This window comes from Cygnus atratus, chromosome 29 (assembly GCF_013377495.2).
Source record: "Cygnus atratus isolate AKBS03 ecotype Queensland, Australia chromosome 29, CAtr_DNAZoo_HiC_assembly, whole genome shotgun sequence".
Lineage (NCBI taxonomy): Eukaryota > Metazoa > Chordata > Aves > Anseriformes > Anatidae > Cygnus > Cygnus atratus.
The window spans coordinates 2,219,881-2,244,471 of record NC_066390.1 but is presented as its reverse complement, the minus strand read 5'-3'; the positions used below and the strand labels follow the sequence as shown (position 1 = coordinate 2,244,471).

At 50.6% G+C, this 24,591-nt stretch overlaps 2 protein-coding genes across 2 annotated transcripts; both read left to right on the top strand.

Moving 5' to 3' along the window:
* Window positions 1-4,253: 4,253 nt before the first annotated feature.
* AQP5 (aquaporin 5) lies at window positions 4,254-7,291 on the top strand. The gene is made up of 4 exons (XM_035571065.1): window positions 4,254-4,616; window positions 6,053-6,217; window positions 6,480-6,563; window positions 7,106-7,291. Exons 1-4 carry the CDS (start codon window positions 4,254-4,256, stop codon window positions 7,289-7,291), a joined length of 798 nt encoding a protein of 265 aa, XP_035426958.1.
* Window positions 7,292-19,730: 12,439 nt separating this feature from the next.
* LOC118260664 (exendin-3-like) lies at window positions 19,731-20,759 on the top strand. The gene is made up of 2 exons (XM_035571078.1): window positions 19,731-19,831; window positions 20,603-20,759. Exons 1-2 carry the CDS (start codon window positions 19,731-19,733, stop codon window positions 20,757-20,759), a joined length of 258 nt encoding a protein of 85 aa, XP_035426971.1.
* The last annotated feature ends 3,832 nt before the right edge of the window (window positions 20,760-24,591 follow it).

Genomic DNA, 24,591 nt, shown 5'->3' with positions numbered 1-24,591 from the left:
ATTCAAAGTATTTACCTAGATGAGCAGAAATGCAACCTCTTAATGTCACTGATGCAGGTGGCCTTGCTGGAAAGGGCTAGACCTGAAAATCAGGACACCAGAATTTCAAACCCAGCTTTCTCACTGTGTGATCTCGTACAGATCTCTTTTCTAATCAGGCTTTGCTTTCCCTGATACACATTATTATCCCCATGTGTCAATTTAATGACGATTATGATGCAAATTAATTATTAAGGATGCTGGCATTTCTATTGCAGGCCAGCCCCAAAGCGTTTGCATCCACTTACTTGAATGCCTTAGAGACTGCCAAGTAATTTCTAAGTGAAGAGCAGAGCAATGCTGTTATTAAGCATTAACACTATTCAGCATTTAAATGGCATCATCCCTGTTTACAGACTCATGGGCTACAAGGTCAGCGACCAGCAAGGGCTGGATGGCAGCTTCAGGACTGGCTATGCAAGCCAAAATGGCAGCTGCCACACAGTGGGATGGCATCAAGGGACATGGGGGCACCCCCAAGGCCAAACCTGGCCCCTAAACCCCATCCCCAATCCCATCTGCGTGCCCCGACGAGTGCAAGAGGGTTTCCCAAACTGAATGCAGCTCAACACAGAAAAACAACCCAAAAGTTGCCATAGAGACACCTCCACGGCAAAGGCTCCCGCAGCCAGCTGTGGTGACTGGTTGCTTAGTCGATCTCATGGGCTTTTTGCTCCAAGGAGCTGGATCAGGTTACTGAGGGAAGCAAAAGCCTCATTGCTCCGGGGCAGACGAAGGTGGAAGTACCATCTGCCTCAGGCCAGCAGAATAATCCCTTGCCTTTAAAGCAAGCACTAGCAGATCGTGGGTTAGATTAGAGAAATCCTTGAAAGCCCCATCTGAAACACCTGTGCAGAGACATCCCAGAGCACTAGAGAGTGGCAAGGCTTTACCCTAACCCCACCATGGCAAGCAGCAGCCCCCAGACCAGGATGAGGAGGGGAAAGTTTGCCAGCTCTTGCTCTACATTGAATTCCCAGTCCAGATCACTTTTTTTCTTGCTGCAAACTCCCGAAGCTCAGCCAGCAAAAAACACCCTTTCTTTAAAAACAAACTAAACCAAACTTTCTTCTTCAGCCATCCAACTCCAACTAATTCCAAATTCCAGCAGGAGTTGTCTCCTGTTACTGTTAATATTCCTTCTTGTATTCTTGTGCCAGTTTTAAGGTCTTTGGTTAAGGTACAGAGCCAGGTGAGAGGGCAAGACCAAGAATTGGACCAGTCTGCATATCAGCAGCATTTGTGATCTGAATTCATCCACCTGCAAGCCGATCCGCCAGGTTTGAGGTCTGACACAGGGCTGAACTCATCAGAAATCTGGGCTGCCGTGGAAATGACAAATTAATAGCAGCGCTGTGCGGGCTCAGAAAATGCAATCAGCAAACCGGGGACGACAGGGACCAGCACACGTATTCAGTTAATAACACACACGCCTCCGTGGGTGAGGCAGAGCTGCAGGAGGGCCCCAGGCGAGGATGAGGCACTGGCTGCCTTCCTCCTGCCCAGACACCCTCAGTCAGCGGTGGGCTCAGGTCCCTGTCCCCCTCCAAGTGTGCTGTCCCCAAAGTGCCACCAAGCCACATAGCCATGCAATGGGGTGGTAGAAGGGGGTGATTGGGGTTGCAGTGCTTGCTCGCTGATAACAGCAAGGAAGAGGAAGAGGAGGAGGAGGAGAAGGAGGTGGAGGAAGAGGAGGAGGGAATGGCTGAACCTCGCACTGCCAAAGCCTCCTGGTTTCCTTTCCTCCAAAAGCCTAGGGGAGAAGTAAGGTATGCATGACCCTACCACGTAGGTGTCCGTCTGTCAGCAGGGCCCTGCGCAATGCCTTCTTGCCCAATTCAATTACATTTGACACATCAAAGGCACTTCCAGTTCGCACAAGCTCCTTGGAGGACATGCAGCCAGCGAGAGGAGAAGGAGCCTTCCCACTGCTCAGCATAGTTAGACATCACAGAAGCCAACCAGGAATGCCCCAGAGAAGAAAGTCTAGCAAATTATCATAGGAAAATATGTTTTGGAAGACCTGTAGTTAGAAAAACAACCTGCTTCTCCATGGAAGTTTTTCCCCATCATTTTCAGCATTATTTGATTACATCCCCTAGTCCGGCCGGAGGACTTTCTCTCCGGACAGAGCCTGGCTAGGAGGTTATTATCCGCAGCTGGGACCCCAGCAGAGCGTCTTTCGGCTCAACACTGCCGACGCTAAAGCCAGGCGCATGGTGGAGGAGCCTGCAAATGCAGTCACCTTGGAAGAAAAGCCACGTTACGAAAGAGTTTGGAGGATGGGAGCAAGGCGCATCTAATCCAGAAGGAACCACAGGCAGGTTTGAAGGGAAGTGGCAAGCAATTACTCTGGCTGGAATCTGGCCAGGGTATCTTGAAAAACCAGCTTGCAAAACTTTCACCAAAACACGCCAACGGACCAGGTGTTTCTAGGATAACAGATCTGGTTTTTAACTCGGCAATCTCCCCAGGACCAGCAGAACTGGGAGAAAATGATCGTCATGAATTACACTGTAATGAATCCTTGGTCCCTTGAGACTCTCTGGGTCTGTGTGCTGAGCTCAGGGCTTTGGGTACAGCTGGAGGAAAAGGACTCATGTATTTTTGACTCTGGAGGAAGGAGTGCCCCTCTTCTGACTCTGAAGGGGAATCCCTCCTAGCTTTTGACCCCAAATGGCACAGGAAATGTGTAAGTCTGACTGCACCCAGCAGAAGGCAGCAGTGAATACAATTTTTTAGCACTTTTTAAATTTTTAATTTTAGTTTAAAGAGGATTTTAAATGATTTTACCACTCTCCTACACAAAGAGATTTGCTCACCGAGCGTTGGATTGCGACTACTTCTGCAGAAGCACACGGCAGCCTTGGATAATCCTGGCCTGAGCTCACTGCATTAGGCATGGAGAATGGATTTGCTTGAGAAAGGCGATATGCAATCAGCCAAGCTAGAGTCTAGCAAGGAGAGCAGAGCTGGCACCCAAACCCATTTGAAACGAATATAAATCCTGGCACAAAACTGCAAAGGGATCAAGAATTCATTGTTAAGTGTCACCAGAGCCTTTTTCCGCCCCAAAACCTCAGCGCCCAGCAGCTCCCTGCCGCAGAGCACTGAGAGCCTCCCACCTCTGCTCACTGCCAGCCAAGGATTTTCAGCCAGACAGATTTAGGATGAAGGCCAGCACCATGAGAACATGAAAGAAGACATGCAAACATGGCCTGTGTCCATACAGTCTATGGCTTTATGCTGGCATTCCCAAGAGCAAAATCATTGACCTCACTGAGTAAGAGCTTGAAAAGCAAAAAGAAAGGGGCCTGAGATGACAGGTAGGATGCATCCTCCCTGGCGATGGGCACGGAGCACCCCCAACACCGGCAAAACCCACACCTAATGCTTATCGAGCTCCGGAAGGAGCAGCAGAGCAGAAAGGCAGCAAAGGGGTTTGGAGCCAGGCTCGCCAGGGATCACCCCACTTTATCAGGGCCACCCCATCCCATTCAGCCTCAACCTGCACACCATGAGGAAACCCAAGCTTGGCAAAGTGCCCCCTGAGCCCTGCCCAGCTCCCAGGATGATCGCAAGTCACTCGTTTTTTGCCGTTGAGCTATCTCAATAGCCTGGGAGCAGCTCCAGGTGCTTAACTTTGTTTAACGTTTTGACACCCCATCTAAATTGCCTGCCAAAGTTCGGAGCCCTGCCCTAGGAGAGCTTCTGCAGCCCGACACCATCAATGAGACTTTCCAAGCAAAGCTACAGTGCCCTCCACTTCACAAGCAATTGGAGGACGGGAATAACAAGAACACCTCTGCTAAAAAAACACCCAGCACCTGGCGGGAGGGAGGTAGTAAAAGGAAAACGCAGAGGAGGGAGCACAGCGCCGTTATGCAATCGCGTTATCTAACGACCACAGAGACACCCTATAGGGGCTCTTTGTTTGCGGAGGGAAGGAGAAAGAAATGCCACCAATATCTGAGTCACTGGTTCACCAAGAGGCTCCGAAGTTATTTTCGGATGGAAACTTTTCCAGTTTCACATGATAATTTGGGAGGCCTGGCTAACTCCTTGGCTCCACCCCCTGCCTTGTAACACAGCTCCCTGCTGCTGTTGCATATATAGATAGGTATGGCCCTACAGCTCGGTGCAGACAGAAGAGCCTGGAGTCAGAGGAAACCTAAACTTTCTTCCTTGCTGGCCACCCTCTACCCACTCCCACTATGAAGAGGGAAATATTAACCTTGGCCTTTGCTCGATCCGTCTTTGTCGAGTTCATCTCCACGCTCATCTTCGTCTTCATCGGCCTCGGCTCAGCCCTGAAGTGGCCGTCTGCCCTCCCCAGCATCCTGCAGATCTCACTGGCCTTTGGCCTGGCCATTGGCACACTGGTGCAGGCGTTCGGCCACATCAGCGGTGCCCACATCAACCCCGCGGTGACCATCGCCTTCTTTGTTGGGAACCAGATCTCCTTCCTCCGGACGTTCTTCTATGTGATCGCCCAGCTGGCTGGGGCCATCGCCGGCGCTGGCATCCTCTACGGCGTGACACCAGCCAACACCCGCGGCAACCTGGCCATCAATTCGGTAAGTCTCCCCACCTGGAGGTGATCCGCCGTGATGCTCACCTCCCATGCAGGCTTTACGTCCCTTGTAAGCGAGCAGCTGGCACGAGCACTGACCCGGAGGGCCAAATCCGTACGGACGGCTGGTCTTGGCACGGTGTCCCGCGTGCATGGAGGGACGGGAACAAGATAGGAGCAAACATCAATGTAGCCAGCAGAGTATTGACATGACAGGTTTATTGTGTGGGGTAATGAATGGCGTGGGTTTTTCTCCTTTAATAAGCGCTTCCTTTATCCTAAGGGCCCCAGTGAGTCACCAGCACCATTGAGATGTTCTTGACTGCAGCCTCTCCAGCTGGAGATTAGTGTCACGATAGGAGCTGCACCGGGAGACGGAGGGGGAGGGCAGAGAGCAGAGCCCAGTCAAACCAGTATGGGCAGGGGTAGCAGAAGCCCACTGGGGAGCTGGGAAATGGCTGTGGATGGAAAGAGGGTGTGGAGAGGAGCAGGAGAAGGTGTAATGAGGAGAAACGCCTGGGAGGGCACAGAGGGGCTGTGAGGGGCAGGGGCTGCTCTTGGAGGAGGAGGAGAGATGGCGGGACCCTCCAAGAGCAGCAAGGCCAGGGAGCACATCTCAAACCCTCGGGGCAGCGCTGGGAAAGCAGCTGAAATGGGAGCAATGGAGCTACCGCTTCACCTGAGCCCAGGTCCAGACCCCTTGGAGCAGCACAGGCACGTTGCAAAGGGTTCGATCGCTAGGATGAGGTGCTGCAAGGCATCTTACTGCCACATGCTACACGTCCCAAACCAGTCACCTTGAGGCGAAAAGAAAAAAAAAAAAAAAGCCAGCACAGTTTAGGTTGCTCTGCCCTTCCCATGCCTGATGAGGTTGAGTCCACCTGACACAGTCCCCAGAGGCTGGCACAGAGGCCCTGGCACAGCAACAGCCCGGCTTACCCCCATGACGTGCCCTGTCATCCTCCCCAGCCTGCACCCTTCCTCCCATTCCCCTCTGTAGTGGCTGCTCCCCAGCCTCCTGGGGAGGTGCTCCACAAAGCAGAGGGGGGGAAGAGTCAGGATAAAATGGCTTGCAGCGAGCGAGGGGGAGAGTAATGCAGGAAAAAAGGGACAAAGTGTGCAGGTGGAAAAGCTCCGAGTGCTGCAGCGAGAGGCAAATGAGGAGAGAGATGTGGATTGTCAAAGGAAAGAAGGGGCTCAGGGTGGCGGGGGGGAGAAGACTTTGGGGAATTAAACAGAGAGAAAGAATTTCTTCCTTTGTAGAGAAAGGTGCAGTGAGCCTGAGCAGCAGGAAGCTCCATGCCCTGCTCTCTGGGCATGGGCAGACCTGCTGGGGCTTCACATGCATGGCTCTGCCATCCCAAATCCACCAGAAAAAGCCCTCCCAACAATGCCAAGCCCCGTGGACAGTTAATTATTGCCATTCTTGATGGTTCACAGCTCAACAACAACACAACCCCAGGCCAGGCCCTTGTGGTGGAGATCATCCTCACCTTCCAGCTGGCTGTGTGCATCTTCGCATCCACAGACAACCGGAGGAATGGCAACGTGGGCTCCCCAGCGCTGTCCATTGGCCTCTCTGTCGCTGTCGGCCACTTGGTGGGGGTGAGTGTCCAGGCAGGAGGACAGGGCAGGCGCTGCCACCAGGATGGGGCTCCCCAGAATGATCTCGCATGGTCGGTCCCAGAGAGACGTACATTAGAAGAAGCAACAGGGGCTTGTCCGTGATGCGTGGATCCCTGCCTCCCTGCAAGAGAAACAGCTTCAAGGGCCACTTCAACCATTTCAGTCCCCAGTTCTGCAAAGCTGCTCGTATTCCCTAAGCAACATGACACCCGCTAACCCGGTCTCCTTTCCTCACCAACAGATCTACTTCACCGGCTGCTCCATGAACCCAGCCAGGTCCTTTGGGCCCGCAGTCATTGTGAGGAGGTTCAGCTCCGCACACTGGGTGAGCATCAGCTACATGCTGGGATGGGCTGGCTGGGGAGCCACCGGGGCCAGACACGGGCAACAATTCCCACAGGAATACAGCACTGGGAGTTTCAGAGCCCATGCTGGACTTGCAAAGTCAACAGGAGGGAGGCTGTTCCCCCAAAACACAGGGAGGAGGGAGCAGGTTAGCCCCATGAGACAGAGTGTGCAAGGAGAAAAGGATAACCCCCTATGCAATGGAGAGCATTGAGCTAGGACATCACCTGAGGTCAATAAAGCACACAGAAAAGCCCACGCTGAGCTTTCCCACTCACCCAGCACTGCCTGCAAGCTCATACCCAGCCCTCCAGCACATCAGAGCTCTGCACTCACAGAGCTTGGCATCTTCACCAAGCAAAGGTTGAGGGAACTTCAACCCATGAAATCTACTGGAAGGGGTATTCACATCTCTCTGGGGGCTGGGAGACGTGGGGCAGCAGGGGGATGCTGGTGTGATGGCTGCAGCTGGTGCACCACCCTCTGAGACCTCCTCTCACCCTCTCCCCTGTTGCTTTCTAGGTGTTCTGGGTTGGGCCCATCCTTGGGGCTTGCTTGGCTGCTCTGCTATACTTCTACATCCTTGTCCCCTACTGCATGAACATGTCAGACAGGGTTGCCATCATCAAGGGCACCTACGAGTCAGAGGAAGAATGGGAAGAGCAGAGAGAGGAGAGGAAGAAGTCCATGGAGCTGACCCCACCATAGGAGCAGATGGGGAAAACAAGCAGAAGGAGGGGAGGACACCCCACACATGGGCTCATGCGTGCACCAAAACCAGGAATGAACACATCCAGCTACAGTAGACTCTTAAGCAAAAGTCTTCTAACTCAAAGGCCATCCATGACTAAGAAAGAAGAGAACATTGCAGCGTGTGTATATAATCTCTCTACATGAGCACGAGTGCTAGAAACTCTCCTACCCTAACTGCAGCCAGCTAAGCCCAGCGAAGGAGTCTCAGCCCAGGGCAGCCTTCCGTTGTGCTTTCACACCCACTCAGCTGCATCCATGCCCTTCTAGGTGTGATATTTGCACAATTCAGAGATGCCTGAGACCACACATTTGGCCCACGCAGGATTTCAGCCCTGCCTTTGGTGGCCCAGGGGATGGAAACACCACATAGACACCAGCAAAGAAGAATGACCACTTTGGTCAGGTGGGTGCAGCAAAATCCCCCTTTTTCTCCCCACCCATGCTGCTCATAGATGCTCTTTCATGCATTAGCTGGTGCTGGTGAGTCCTGTTTATTCATGGCTGCAGAAAGAATGCAATTTTTTTTGATTTTGTGTGAGTTCTTTGTAATATAGTGTATTATTTATTGTGAATAAAGGAAACTTAAAACACATCATGCGTGCAATCTCACTCAGGTATCAAATTTTTAGGAGCAAAAATGGATTTAACTGTATGCAAAGCCATCTTGATGATCCAGGGCAAGAGCAGGCAGCTGAACCCAAAATCCTGCAGCAGCGGATGGCTAGGGCCACATTTGCCACAGGGGAAGCAGGCATCAAGGGCTGCTTTCCCTTGAGGGCATCTCCCAAGGACTGGAGCTGAAGCAGAGGTTGCCAGGAGAGGCGACACCTTAAAATTAGTCCCACTGATCCTGCTGGAAGAAAGCCAGTCCTGGGCAGGACCCGAAGGGGGAATTGCCAGTGCAGCCGACTTGGACACCCAGACACTGAAAGCACGTCCTGAAGTCCGGTTTGGTTATGCTTATCTTGCTGCGGATAAAGGGGATGAGCAGGCGGTTTGGAAGGTGATAAAGTCCTTAATCCTGAGAGGGAAGGAGGGACAGGCACCGGTGCTGGAGTGGGGAGAGAGCAGGGTTGCCCAGGCGCAGGGCATTTTGAAGCCCATCTCCCGAGGAGGGTGCGAGCTGGGAGGAGCCCAGAGCAATGCTCCTTCGCCGGCTTGACTCAGGCACGGCTTTCTGCCATACCAGTTCTCCCACAAGGTTCCACAGGTGCCCTCAAAAACTGACCCGCAACACTCCCCAGCCCCCTCGCCGGTGGCACCGATCCCAGGTGCCAAACCCACACCTTCACCCTGACCTTCTGCTGTGGCCCTGCTCTTCCAGTTCTGCCACCACCTTCTGCCAAAGCATCTCACCCAGGCTACCCTGGGCTCACTGCAACATGGGTGCACTGAGCTGGCACAGTCCTGACCGTCCCTCCTGCCAGCTCCCTAAATCCTGTGCAGAGCTCCACCAGCACAGCCCCTCCTCATGCTGCAGCGATGAGGTTCCCTCCAAGCACCGATGCCCAAGGTGATGCTTGCCTGCATGCTCCCCACTACCAGATACAGCTCAAATGTGATCAGACAGGTCACCTGTAGGTCAGTGTCAGCTGTTTGAGCATGCCAAAGTCATTTTGCAATCCAGGCTAGGGCACTGGAGGAACCTGGGTAGCAGCAGATCCTTGTCTTCCTCTGCCACCCCTAAGTTCTCAATGGAAGAGGCAGCTGACAAGCAGAATGAGAAAAGGAGGTAGAAGAGCTCTTAGCTGGGGTCACACAGATCGGTAGCAGAGCTAGGAAGCAAAAATGCAGTGACCCAGAGCACAGCGTGGGGCTGGGGAAGCACCCAGTGCCCATAGAAGCAGGTTGGCATCCCCAAAAGCTGCATCCCAGTCTCCCACAAATGCACTCCTGGACCCTGAATACGCAGGGACTGTCCCCGGGCATCCCTCCTTGCTTTTTTGACCCCATCCACCTTTATGCTGAGAAAGGACACACGGCTGCTCTGGCAGACCCCACACCCCTTCCCATGGTGAGGGATCAGGGGGGCCCAGCACCAGCACCGCCAGTGTGATCAACAACAGGGAGAAGAAGCCCAGCCTGGGTGTGAGCCCTCCACGGGGATGAATCAGAGGATTCTGAAGCAGCAGCTTTGCGTCACCACAGAAGTCGCCCAGGGCACAGCTAGAAAACACAAGCAGGATGGCCCCATACAGGGCTGGGGACAGGAGGAAGGGGGGCGCCGCCTGTTGAGACCCTTCCCCAGTTCATAGGCAGGGGAGGGCTCTGCATAACCGGGGGTGAATGCAAGCGAGCACCCCACTGATGCCAGCACCATCCCATGCTGAGTGCCAGCATTCTGCACTGCACAAGCCCCTTGCATGCCCGGCTTCCCAGTGGTCCCTGTTGCATTTAATCTGGGCAGAGAGGTTGCATTTAATGCATCCTGCAAGTACCGTGACCTCACCTTCACCAGGATGGGCACAGGGCAAAGCCCTGGTCCCGGCTGGGAAACCCTGAGGTCCTCCTGCCTGTTCCCATGAATGGGAACGGAAATGCTTTAAAACAAATGAAGAATGGGTATTCTTTATTTTGATTTTTCCTCTCAACACTCACAGCTCTTCATCCCCATTTTTGATGGGTCTGTTACCATGGAACACCAGGTTTTCAATACCCCTTTGCAAAAATAGCCATTTTGTGGGAAACAACCTTATTTCAGCAGATGCAGAAAGGGCTGGTATTACCCCTGCACATTTGAGACTGGATATACCTACAGTGCCTAATACTGGGCTTCAGTATGTACCCGAGAACACGGTCACAAGCATGGCATGCTTGTTTTCCCAGGTTCTACTGAGAAACAAGAGTTTCAGTTTCTGGAACAGCATCTTCACATACCTCCAAGCTATACACCTACACTACTGCCTGCATTTCCTTGCAGCCATACAGATCCAAAACCATGGTAAAAAGTGAGCTATATCAATGCTTCCTACTTTTTTTTTTTTTTTTAATATATAGGACATTTATTGTCAGGCAAAACTGTTACACTAAAGCACCTCAGCATGCCGTTCTTGCAATGCCATTTGCTGTAATTAAAGATCAGGGGTGGGGGGAGTGGTGGTGGTGGTGGTGGAAGTGGATGCAGTTATTTCCTGAATATACCCATAAGAAATTTCTTTGCACTAAGAAGATTATGCAGGCTGTTTCTCATCCTTAAGTCGAGTATCTTTTCCATTGGTAGGTAATTACCACACGGTTTTCAAGATTTCTGACTTTTTCTGACAGGGAGGAAAAACCCAGCTATTTTCACATGTTGTGACAGCTCAGAAACCTTAAATGTTTATATGCATCAGAGGCCCTTCAGTCTATGCAAGGAAGGTCTCTAGCAGCTGTCTGTGAATCATTTCATGTCCCTGAAACACAAGTTGCCAGGCTGTTGTAGAGGCAGGGAAGGGACCAGGTGCTTGAAGAAAGCAAGGCCCAGAGGCAGTATCTCAAACAGAATTCTTCAGTGGGTTGCAATGGACCGAAGCAAAGAGGCACCTGCAATGGGCCAGTCCCAGCTCTCTCCAACACATTGCCCAAGTGAAAAGGGTTAAAATGTATTGTTAATTGAGAGTGTATCCCTTCTGGACTGGTAGCAGGGTGGACTATTTTGCAATTCTAGACGCTTTGCTTAAAGCTGCAGTTTCTGACTTCACATAGAAAGCACGAGGCTGTTTTTCACCTGGAGAAAACAAAACAAGCAACAACAAAAAAGAACAAGTGCCCAATCCTGCTTGTTGAAAAGAGCATGACAGATGAAAAATCCAGATTAACAATGCACAGAATGGCACAGCACAGTGGAGCAATATTGCAACAGAGTGACACCAGCAGGTCCCTGTGGCAAGGGACGGCAGATGTCCCCTCCAGGAGGATTGCTACCACTTTGCTGCAGAGCACCAAGTATCCAGGAGCCAATTCAGGATCCCCATGAGCCACCAAAAAGACAACATAGAGACATCCTCTCTCTGTGCATGGCTCTGCATGAGGAGATGCCCAAGGCGTGCAAATAAATCAAAAAAAAGAGAAGTTTCCAATGCATCACATGAGGCTGATGTGCAGAAACACCACCGGTAAAGGTGAGCTCTGCACAGAGACGTGGCAAAGGCTAACATGGGTGCTGGCATTAGTCATGGCACAGCCTGTGCCAGCACCCATCTCCTCTTAAGCACAAGCTCCAAGTCTTCCCCCTCCTACTCAGCCTCTGCCCAGCCTACAGCCGCTGCAGCGCCATTTCGGTACGAGTCAGGAAACAGCTCACATGGACGTCAGGGGCAGACAGCCACCCTTCCTGTTGTCAACAGGCATCACCCTGGCTTGGTAAAGCAGCCTCCGCCTGAATACCATGTGCCATAATTTGTATTTTGGTTGCTGGGCACTTATCAGGGATGGTTTGGGGTTGACCGGCATTGAATGAGCACATTGGGTCAGGCTCTGGTGCATGTGAAGCCATCAGAGCCCTGCTTGGCCCTTGCTGCTTCCAGCAAATCTGCAGCACACAAAATCCCAACGGGTGCACGGCCAGAACAGGGAAGATGCAGCACTAATACTGGAAATACAGGAAAAGATGAGCATTGCCACCCGAGAAAGCATGTCGTTAAAGAAAAGATTAGGAGGAGACATCCAGAGACCGGGCAGGATCCAAAAAGAGCTTCACGGTGTCTCAGTTCCCACCAGCACCCTCTTACAGCCTCAAACTGCTTCTTCAAAGCCCAGCAGAGCTCGAAGCTATTAGCAGGTGCCCCAAAGCGGGGGACCTGTAAGGGATGGGGCTCAGCTCACCCCAGCACCAGGCACAGGTGCTCTGAAGCAGCACCCATGGGAGAGCAATGGGTGCCCAGGGCACCTCCTGCTGCCCTCTGCTGGGATGCACCACGGAAAAGAGAAAGAGGACATGGAAACCCTCACCAAAACAGGTGCACCCCATGGAAAAACCCTCTTGCTTCCACCCCAAAGCACAGGCAGGGCACCCCATGTGAAAACAAGTCTTCCTCACCCCGGCATGCGGAGAGCACAGGCTCAGTGCCGGCTGGATCAGGGCTGCCTTTCCACTGCCAAGCTTCCTCTTACTCAAACCTTTGGCCTCCGCTTTCCAGGATACAGCCCACCTCTGCCCATTTGTTCCTAATCTCCCTCTTGCAAATAAGCAAAGTCCAGGCACGGTTCATATAATAGGTCCTTGTGTATCTGGGTGGTGGTGACATTAAAAAAAAAAAGAGTAATAAAGTAAAGAAGGGAAAATAAAAAAGCCTGCAGCCCAGAGGGCTGCCTGACAAAGGCGCTTTGTTGGGAAAGGTCAGCTCCGGAGCCAGGAGGGTTTCCCAGGCACAGCCGTTGAGAGCAATGAGGATGCGAGGACTTAGCAAATAAGGAGGGAATTAAACACATCTTTGTTAAACCACAGCCCCTTGGAGGCCTCTGCAGCGTCCAAGCTCCTGTCCAGGGGAGATGCATGCTCAGGATTTGGGCTGTTTTACTGCAAAGCAAAAGGTTCCCAACATCAGTGCCTGGTCTCAGCCTACAACCAGCACAGTGCTTTGGGATGGCACAGGAACAAGGGATGAGTCCTCAAGGACCCTTCTAATGTAGCAAAACTGCAGAGCTGCATATGAGGGCTGGGAACCAGCTCAGCTCAGAAACCACCCCAAAAAATAACCACTAACAAACCAAATAAAGCTTCTGGCATGTGTCCTCCAGGATACAGACCCTTCTCTGCTGGCTTGACATTAATCCTATTTGGCAAGCCAGCAAGAGCTCTTTTGCCCACAAGCAAGGTGCAGCTGCAGGTTTGTATAATGCCCTCTTGTGCAGACTCAAAAAAAAAAATGGATGAGAACAAACTCAAAACATCCTACACAATTTGCCTTTTAAAAAGGCCACAAATAAAGCAAGTCAATTCCCCTTCCCCAACAATTCTTTCAGTTTTTAACAGCTGGGATTTTTCCCCTGTCCCTACAGCTGTATTAATTTGGTGGCAGAGCAGCCCTTTTCCTACCAAAGCAATGTCAGCTGGAGCAAACCAGCTTTTTCTCGGCTTTTTTAGAAGTCATTACTTTTTAATCCAGTTATCCAAATTGCCAATTGCTTTCCCACACCAACAGCCACTGCTCTCCCCATGTAAAGCTCAGAGTTCATATGAATTATGGTATCTTTAATCAGCGCTAATTGCCATTAGAGGGGAAATGGATATAAATGCTATCAGCTCGCTTTGTTCCAAGGGCATAAAAAAATATTTGTCGGGTGTTTCATAAAGAAATCCTGTAAGAACAGTTAATCAGCAGTTAAAGGCTCCCTTTTAAGTGTGGTGTGTAAATATGCACCTATTAGCACTAGTGACATCAGCAGGCTTGTTTTCCATATGTCTTTGTCCTTGGTTTTGCCCCATTGTCTGTTTTATGATTTTGCTTTGGATTTTGAGCTAAAAGCCACAGCTGAACCACACTAACAGCACAGCTCAGCTCTCCCTCTCTGCAGACAGCATCCCTGTGCTCATCCCTTCTGTACCACCCAGCTCCCAAATACTCCTTTACGTGGAAAGAACAATGCATCTAAGATTGCATCTTTGCTCCAGCAACCACCACATCTCAGCAAGGCAAACTTCGGTTCAAGCACAGCAACGTGGTTTGCATTAATTAATAAGGCTCTTCCTCACCGCAGAGCACACCCACCCACATCAAGGCAAGTTCAAGGACTGCCTGTGAATGAGACTTCCCTTGGCACCAACATCACCAGAAGCAAACATCCAGCAGCCGATTAGCTGCTGGGCTTCAGCATGTGTAACGTCTATTTAGCACCAGCCCTGCTGTCTCCAATAGACCAAATTAGCCAGAAGAGGTACCCACGATTGCTAAGAGGGTTTCTACATAGGCATGGGAGCTGCAGGTCTGAAGGCTACCACTGTATCCCTTCAGAGGGACTCAAATCCTCCTGTGCAAGGCTTGAGCATAGCAAGAATAAATTTTGCACTAACATCGTGGAGAAAGGAGGGCTCAGATGGGTTATTTGAGAACAGTATTGACACTTGGTGCAAGCAAGCAGACAAAACTTCAATCTCTGGGGCAAGGAGCTGAGGCCAAAGGGTCTGAATTCTGCAGCTGGAGCAGGCTGTAACTCCCGGAGTTTATCACTCTGTGTCCCCTGGGGTAGATTGAAAGACATAGCCAAACATCCCCGGCTGAGCAAACACAGCTTCCCTATCCAAACAAGCAAGTGAATCTTGAGGCATAATTTGTCATCTAATTGCACCTACACACCCAGAGTTAATTGTTGCATTTGAATGCAAAGAAGTTTTGATTTATGGCAAGATCAGGTTTCATCAGCTGGTTACCAGAGACGGCTGCCAAACTAAAAGCCACTGCAAACAGCCAAAGTAGGTCTCTGGTAGGCAAGATTTTTGCAAATCTAAAGACACAAGGGTTATTTAATCTCACAGAAGCCTGTTAGGGGACCATGGAGATCAAGAGGGTGAAATTAAAACCTCTACCACATGTGTTCCAGGCTCCACTGAGGACTTTTTAGCCCGTGCACAAAGGTAAACTTGTCTCGTTAGTTCATGTAAGATTTTGATAATGTTACAGGCAAAAGCAGAAAGCAGATAAGAAAAACCTGTCAAAGTTTTCTGCATATCAAAGCCATTAACCACCATCTCTGTCTCAGATAATGAAGTGGAATTAAATAAGAATCCCCAGGCCTAAATTGGGATTTTGGCAGGCTGCAGGCACATAACCACCAAGGCAGCAAGCCAAACCTTTTTACAGCCACAGGAGCACCCAGTCCCGTGGGCATCTCCCCACACACTCACGGTTTTGCCTGCCCAGAACTGCCCCAGCTCAGCTCCTGTGGGGCCCCAGAACAAAGCAGCAACCACTTGGTGCTGGGCCAGGGTGCCCTGAGGGACCAAGCCTGCTCACCACAACCTATTAGCACAGCTGACAACAATCTCTTTCCTCCAAAAGCAAGAGGGAAGCACCCACCTGTCACTGCAGAGCATCGTTTTGCTGCAGAGCATCGCGCTGAGGGCCCACAGAGAGCAGGGGAGCCACCAGGCTGGCAGGCTGAAGGCCTTGGAGGGGCTGAGCACTGGGGTTTAGCGGCAGCGAGGGCTCAGCCCAGTGTCCTGCATCCTGCTCCTCCTGCTGATTGCTGGGTTTTCAGCCAAAGCCTCTGACCTGAGCTTCACATGGTCCCCAATGACGAGCACCTCCCTCTGATGAGGAGGAGCAGGGACACTCGTATGGGAAGTGTCACCACTGTGGGACACACACAGGGTGTCCCAGTCCCAAATGTCAGCTCTCCAATGGCCCTGATGTGTTTTGCCAGCAATCCCCCATTAGTTTCCCATATGGGAAGCTTGCCCTTGGCCATGGCACCCAACAGCTGTCCTTTTCGCATGTGTCTCGTGGACATTTGGTGCTCATGAAGGGTGTTCAGGGTTGGGAGAACAAGGGGAGCTGGGGGCAAAAGAGATCTCAACCAGTTTCCTTCCATTCTTCTAGCACTGAAGGGAGGACAGTGACAGATTCAGCCAAAACTGAGATCCACCATGGGGTAGATACAGTCTGGATGTGGTTTCGGGATGGGCTACATGGCTTTGACCACCATTCCTAAGGGCTCATGGATCCAGTTGAGCTCATCACAGCCTGCACATCACGTAGCTCAGCCCCACCTCTGCTTCCCACCATGCTCTTCCTCCCTGGCAGCGGAGGTCAACCCCGAGCAGGAGGCTGCAGGCCCTCAACTCTGCGGCATCAAAGGCAGAGAGTGGTTCCTGCCTCAGAAAACATGCATTAAGGGGAAAAGAGGCAGGAAAATCATCCAGGATCCTTAGGAGTTGCCAAAAAACCTCTCTGGGAACACAGAGTTTCTTTTTTAATGGACCTCCTTTTGCTGTTAAAGAATATCTGTGAAGGAAAACACAGGAAAAAGTCCAAAAGAGGCCGAAACTGAAACTGTGCACTCAGCGTCACCCTGAAGGAGATGTTTCATGCAAAACCACTGACCCAAGAAGGTCTTTCTTTGCTCAGTTATGCCTTGGCAGTAGCAAGCTCTGACACACAGGTATAAGATTGCATTTAATTGTGACCAGTGAGGGAGGAGACCACCAGCAACTCCAGCCATGGGGACAGTGAGACCACAAGGAGCTGATTCATGGGGCACTGGGCTCTGCGTCGCGGGGCTGGGAGGTGTGCACAGGGGGTTGGTTTCCCATCCCCTGCTCTCCGGAGCAGGGTGGGACCCGAAATGCACCCTGCAGAGCTGTGGAATATGACTGGGCTCTTTGCAGAGGATCCAGGAAGGTGAAGTCAAAGCCTTTATTCCTTCTTAATCACAGTCAATCCCTCCAAAACTAACCATCGCTTGGTTTGATTGTGCCTGCAGCTACAGGGTGGGAGTATCAGAGCAGTTTGTTGTGTCTGAGGTGCCTTCAAGCTTGTGCAGGGGGGTAGCAGGGGATGCCATCACGACCCCACTGCTCCAGGCAGGGAAACCGAGCCCCAGGGCAGGAGCTGGCTGGTGACAGCATGAGGCTCCGCAGGTCTTCACTGTATTTTAAGGATAGGTTTAAACCTCAATGCATCTTTTTTCCAGCCTGATTGTGGACAACCCTGGAAGGCCATGTCGCACTGCCACCATCGGATCAGCCTGACAACTCTTGCCTCTCCTGGTGCTTGCAGATACCAAAGCTGGAGGCAGGAGGGCAGACTGGTCACACACCTGGACCTAACAGGGAAATGTCCTTTATCAGAGGATGGATGGAGTGTGGGTGAATTTATCTAAACACTGCCAAAATGGGAACATGAAGCATGGTCCAGGAGTTTTCCCATCACTTCAGTCCTTGCAGGGAAGGTGCACCAAGCAGGACAGACTGAGTGCTCTGGGATCCACTAAGCAATGGGGAGGAAGCAGCGAGGCAGAGGAAGGACAGGCAAAGGGCAGGCAGACAAAGGCTGCCACCTGCTGCCCATAAAAACCTCTCCAAGCCCTAAAACAGGACAAAATCCAGATCTGTGCATGCATCTTGAAGCACAGGTCCAAGCTCTCACAGTGCCATCCCCCAGCATGGGAGAGCCACCAGCAGCTCAGCCCGGGTGTGAAGAAGACACTCGGAAAGGGAAGACTGTCACATCCCAAAGGGCCGGTGAAAATCACCCCGGGTAGTGGAGAAGGAGTCTCATAGGACACTTCCCCATCCCACTCTGACACTGGGAGCCACTATTAAGAAAAGTGAGAAGCAGCACAAAAGCATTGCCCTGGCTGAGCTGAATTTCTCTTCTCCCGAGCCCTGCGCTGCTGCAGAGAGTTCGTGTGCCTTCCAGGCCAGGGGGACATCGCAAACAGTGTCACCAGGAGCTAATTTGGTAGTGTTAATAAATATTCCGTCCAAGTGATGGGTGGGAGATCTGGACCTCTCCTCTGAAGGTTGAGCTAATTAATCTCCTACCTTCCTCCTCTGATGTCAGGCTTTCTCATGAGGCCATTGCTGGCCCTCATTAAAAGGCTCTTCAAGATGAGTGTCCCCTGAACACCAGTCGCATTTTGGAAGTGACAATAATTACAGAAATTTCTTTGGTAGAATAATAACAATTACCCAACCACGAGAAGAAAGGTCCCAGGAGGAAAGGACAGCAAATGGTGGAGAAATCACGGATTAGAGTCCTTGTATCTTCTGGGAGCTGCTGTTGGGCAAGGGAAAAACATGGCCCTGCTTCCTTAAGGCTTGCTGGTCTCTGCCCATTGACTGTAAACCTGTAAGAAGTGTGTATTTGGCCCCCCAAGCACTGAACTGTAGAATTTCTTATGCCAAGAGCTTCCCCAGTGTCTCCAAACCACGCAGAATTGCAGTCTGCCATCAATCCTCCGGTTGAGCAGCCCTTAAAACCTCATCCAACCTCCCGGCATCCCCAGGGAGCCCAGGGCTTTGCTCCGTGTCCATAGGGAGCTGTCAGCACCAAGCACGCCTCTCCTCCAGGACCAGTTCCAGTTCTTTAGGGTTGCCATCACTTCTGCTGTTCTCCAGCCTAATTTCTATGGCTGGAATTGGGGATTTAAAAAGGATGAGCCCAGTTCCCAGGAGACACCCCTGCAAAACTATTGTCCTTGGCCTGACGAGTTGCAGATGTTCCCCGTTTCTGGTCTGAGCCTGGATGTCCCATGGGATAAAATGCTGACCCAGATCCACAGCTGCCCATAGTGCTTCCAGTCACCCCCAAACTGATGAAATGACACTGATCCCCAATTCAGATTTAGCCCCAGGGGGCAAAACTAGGCTTGGTTGGAAAGCGGTGTCTGTCCATCTTGAGCTGTAAGCCTGAATTTTACCGTGCAGAAGACAGCAGCAAGTGCTTGTGTGCTTTTTTTTTTTTTCTTTTCTTTATGTTTTTAACTCACACCAAAGGTGTTTGGAAGGGCAGCCCTGCAGGCACAGGAACCATCTCTCTGTGCAAGATGTGCTGTGGCAGTGAGGGGGCCAGCTCACCTGAAAGGAGGAAACCAATGGGTCACTCCTGTGGTCCAAGCAGCGAAAAAAAAAAGATAAGAGAAAGAGCAATGACAAAAAATCTACCTCCTCCCTAAAGGTGTAAGCTGAAAAATATGGTAACAACTATATTTTTGCAACAGCCCCTCTTAAAAAATCCTGTAATGATTCATAATGACCCATCCAACTAAAAAGAGGAGTACCGATGACCTACCTGTCAGCTTTTAGCATCCTGCTAACAAGCTTAAAAGCACCAGTAAGGAGTAGAGTTTAGCCACATCCAGCTTGAAGGAGGAAAATAGGATCTTGCTTTTAGGGGAACGGTTGTCCCTGCAGAAGGTAAGTGCCTTTCCCTCTCTTCTTTGCTACCAATCTACAAAGAAATTAAAGCAGAGTAATGAAAGTGCTTGATGATAAACCAAAAGCCTAATTTTCTGCAAACAAGGGGCGGGGGTGTAGCATTTTACTCCTTTAACTGCTAAGCCATCCAGCCAAGATAGGAAATGTAAAACTCTAATTAGCCAACTCTTCTGAAAGCAGCTTTTCTGAGCAGATAACAGTCAGGAAAGTTCTGCAATATTGCGGTGATATGTGTGAGATAGAAATATTGCTCCTGGATAGAAAGGGGGGGCTTGCGGTAAAGTTTATTGCGATGAACGATGTCTTTAGGTTACACAAACCCATTCCTGCAGCTGTGTGCCTATGACTGGGCAACACCGTACGTGCAGATAGATAACGATGTGGTTTCCACATGCACCCACCAAAATGTTGCCGACGCACCTGGAAAGGAGGCTCTGTCGTGCTGCATCCACCTCCTGCTATGCTGCAAGGATTTGGGGGGGGGATCAAAGGTAATTGCAACCCAAGACTTCTCTGTCTTGACTTCCAGGAAGGCAAATGAAGATCATCCGCTGGCTGTACCTCTCCGGGCTGGTGTTTGCCGTGCTGATCCCGGCAGGGTGGCAGATGGGTCTCAAGGACCTGGCCAATGCATCCAGGTACGGGCGTCAGTGGAGGTGGCCGAGGGCGCAGACAGCGGCTGTCAGAGCAGCTCAGCTCTGCTGCCGGCTGAGACGCGAGCCGTTCCCGGCTCAGGGGCAGCCTTGCAATTAAAATGTGCCTGATTCTTTCATATTTGTCTGGACAAGCTCCCTCCTAGTGCTCTGCCAGCCCACGCAGGGACATTGCCACGTCCCCCAGAGATTTCACAGTGCCCAGACCCAGGGGTTGTGTCGGCAGCACAGGGAGCAAGCCTGACTGCTGCTTTCCTCCCCACTTAAAGGGGCATTGGGCCCCCGAAGGCTGAAGGCAGCTTGTGTCAGGAGCTATTAGCTAAAGCAGATTTGCTGGACATTGCAAGGAGCAGAGAGATCTCTGCTGCCCGCAGAGACCCAGGGGCAGACCCAGGATGTGGCGATGCTGTGGGCACGGTGCTGAGCCCACCTCCACCCTGGGTTCCACTGTTTCCTTTGGGGTCCTTCTTCCTGGGCAAATTTTTGGAACGCTTCCATCAGCACCCCATCTGCATGCAGCCAAGCAAGGTACAGGATAAGATACTACATATATCGAATTTAAGGGACAACGCTGGCCATGCTTGCCAGACCCCATGATTTTTATACATTTTTTTTATACAGTTTTTCTGAAGAATGCTCCATATACCATGCTATTTTTTAGCCCCTGCACAGAGAGAGCACAGGAGCCCTGCTATTTTATATGCATCAAACCGGGTGTTTTCACCCCTCTTTCCCCCATCCTTCCCTCCCAAGCAGATGGCACTCGTACAAATCCCAGAGCGCCCGCAGCTTCGCGTCCAACATCAAGCGGCACTCGGAAGGCACCTTCACCAGCGACTTCACTCGCTACCTGGACAAGATGAAGGCCAAGGACTTCGTGCACTGGCTCATCAATACCAAGCGTTACAGGTAGAGGGGCCAGGGGAGTGGGATGGCGCTGGGAAATACCCTCCCTGATGCAAACTGATAACACAGTTTTAGATGTTTTCTACATTGTCTCTTGACATTCCTGCAGATGTCCATATTTTAAATTTTGCCTTCTGAAAGGAAAACAAAAAAAAAAACCTTCAAAATGCTTGAAACCTGAAAAACATTGACCACATTGGATACAGTTGGGTTTCTGGCTAAGTACCCTCATTCATCACATATCCAAAGGAAAAAAAGCACATTATGAAATCATCCCCAGCACATTCTTATTGAAAACATCCTTGTTGGCTTTGGCCGCGTGCCATGGGGCAGGCAAGGCGCTGACCGCAGTGCTGCCTACCCTCGAGCCCATGTGGGGTGGCTTAGGGCAATGTCTGCAGCGGGTACCGCAGTGGTGTCTTATTTTCAGCAGCTCCACAAAGAGGTACCTGAAGGAAGAGCCCCCCAGCGTCCCCTTCCCAGCCACTGTCCTGCCAGCAGTGTAAGTCATCTCAAACTGCATAAAAAGAGTAATTTCAAACTATATCCATAAATCAGATGGGTCTGGGGCAAAGGCAGCAAAGCGCCACTTCCCGAACCTACCTCTCCTTTTTGCTGTCTCATGTGGATTTTCCGGCATTTCCGTGCAATAAAGTAAGGAAAGTGAAGCTGTTTTGGCACAGGGAATTAAAAAGTTCATGACAGGCAGAGGCAGTTTTGTTCTCACCGTGCTTTGTTCTGACATTTTCGCTTCATTTCTGATTTAATATGGGGGGATCATCATCTGCATTTGTAGGGGATATTATAAACAGTTCGCCAGAGCAAAGTGGTCCTTTGCCAAATGAGGAAATTGCCGATGTTTTTCAGCATTCATAAACTCATTTGGAGGAGTTTCTATTTTGTGAAGGTCTTTGGTGTTCATTGCTTCTTTCCCCTTTTTAAAAGGTACAATTAAGTGGCAAACCAAGGCTTCCCCAGCAGCGCCAGCCTGTGCTTCATTTCCCACCTGCCTCCTGAGTCTGCACACACCAACGCTGCCGCTCAGCTTTCCCTTCCAACCTCTTCCCCACCTGTGTATTCTCTGTACCTCTTCCTGCAGCACTGCAGATCCTGCAGCTTTCCCCAGATTGTAATAAAACCCTTGCTAAAACTTTCTGATGTCTCCAGCCCATTCAAGCACCCCATGGGGATCCCACACACTGCTGGCTGGGGGGCTTTGGGGCAACCAGGCTCTGAGCCCCAGTTCAGCTCAGGTTTTCCCATTTTTTTTCCAAATTCTTTGAGATTTAGGTAAAAGAGCAAACAGGATGCACCTGCCTGACCCCATGAGGAGCCCATCCTGCACAGACCTGTGTCAGATGGGGTGATGTAGGACACAAAAATAAATAAATGACTATATGAAAGACAACTAGAACCCTTCTGCTCCATTTCTATGGAAAACGGTACCAAAAATCCTCCCAGGGAGAAGAAACTGCTTGTTTTTTGCTACATATCAAGGGACATAAGTGACTTTGCTCTTAAAAAAAAATTATTTAATTTCAAATCTTTCCCCAATCAGCTGGTTCCTGACACAAGCCCCAAGGGACACAAATTTCCCTAAAATCAGCACTGCTCACTCCCCCATCACCTCCAAAACACCTGTAAAAATCTCCAAAAAACAGCTCCAATTCCTCTCTGTCAGCAACACAGCCCTTCAAAAGACACGGGAGTGGCACAGTGAGACAAACGAGACTTTTATTGGATTATTTTCCCATTATGTTCAATGAGCAACAGAAAAACCAAGGCAAACAGTGCTGTGACGGGTGAAACACGTCAATCGACAGCCACGATTTGCAGACAGGAACCACGAGACAGCGACACAGACTAATGGTGTTCGAGTTGCACAGAATAAGCCATATATAAATCAAATTCTTAAAAAAAAAAATCAAAACTTTGAACTGGCAAATAACACAGATTTGGTCAGATATTTTCTTTTCCTCCCCGTTTTATTTACAACACTGAGCATTTCCAAACTAGATCATCTCTTACAACAAAATAAATATATTTCAGTTTCTCTGAAACAAAAATAATTTCTCTATTTCTACATGTAGCATGCCAGGAGGAAGAATATACAAGAAGGGAAAAAAAAAAAAAAAAAAAAAAGAGTCAGCGTCTTATTTATTACCTTTGTCCCCCCCCCACCCCCCCTTCACCAAGAGCTTTCCATGCATTTTATTTTGGGAAATTTTTTCACAAGAGCCCACGGGAGGTCAGAGCTTTGCTTTGTGCATTGCTGACTTGGCAAGCCTTCCTCCTCCTCGCACCCCTGGGTGCTTTTAAAGCATCATCCTGTAAATAAGCAGCTCTCGCACATCGCCCTGGGGAGCTGTTTTAAGGCACCAAAAATGAGGATAACACCCAGCACCCTTTCTGCATCAAGGAAAACAGGGTTTGCTGCCAACCAAAACATAATGGGTCACGTCAAGGACTTTTTTTTTAATCCTAAAGCAACTCCTGGAATACCTTTGGAAGGGTTCTCCCCACCCCCTACAATTTTTCTCTGCACATGGAATTATTAAATCCTCCCAAAATATGGAGTAATCCACAGATTGATGGCGCATAGATGGGAAAGGCAGAAGCAGTGCTGGGACATGCAGCAGGCCCCAGGGGTGATTGTAATTTCATTATTAATGAGACCTCATCTTTCATTTAAATATATATATATATATATATATAAAATAAAAAGAAAGAAAGAAAAGACTAACCCTGTAAATAGGTAAAAAAAAAAAAAAAAAAAAAAGGTTGAAATCCAGAAGATGATCATGCACCCCGTGCTAGGGCACACTGAGGAAGCCTGGCTTGCTTTTTAAATAAGGAACCACCAGAATTTTCCAGCACCCCTGAGGCCATTGGCAATGCAGACCCCGAGTGAGCCCGCTCTCGCGGAAAAGCAGCCCCGCTCGCCTTCGGGCTGGTTTCTTTCATGTTCTCTGAGGGAGTGCTGCCAGCTGCAGGAAACCGAGTGTGTGTGGAAAACAATCCCAGCCTCTGGCCCTGGTCCCTGGACCACAGGAGGGACCGGCTCTCTTCTCTTTAAATAGAGGCAGACAGAAAGAAAGCGATTGTCCCAAAGCTCGAGGGGCAACAATTCCTTGTTGGGGGCTGCTGGCAAGCAGCAAGCGGAGCCCGAGGGGCGCAGGAAGGCAGCAGGACTGGGACGTGCATGGGTATTGCAGAGGAGCAGGCACCGGCTTTCATGCAAGCAGCTCGGTGAAAAGCCAAGCGTTGCACCTTTTCCTTCCTCCAAGCTTATTTTATTTTCCCCTTCAAGAACTAAACCAGTTCTCTCCCTCTGTCAACCACCGTGCCACCCTGGCAGCCATCAAAGCACAGCCTGCAAAACCAAATCCATGATTTTTTGCCCCGCTTTCAGATGTACCACTGGCATCCTTAGAGAGGAATTCTTTCCTCCAAGGAGCACCAACGTGCCGTTGGTGCTTGGGATTTGTGCAATGCACAAAAAGACCCCACAGAGCCATCCCATCGGACAAGGCAGTGGCAGCAGCGCTCGTGCACCTGTCCCAGCTGCACTCGTGGCACCAAGAGCCTGGAGCCAGTTTGGACGGGGATGGGACCACTCTATTTTTTTTTTCCTCCTGGGTTCTCCTCTCTTTCCAGGCTCCGTGGCCCCACAAGGGGCCTTGACCTCAGCGCACATGCCTGGGGTGTCACCGCACCCCCAAAAAGATAAAGAGAGCACGGGCACCATCCCTGCTCAACAGCGTTTCCCTGCAAGGCAGCAGGGAGAGCAAAAAGGAAAAGGCATCTTCCCATTTCCCTCCTGCTTCGTCCTGCCCTGT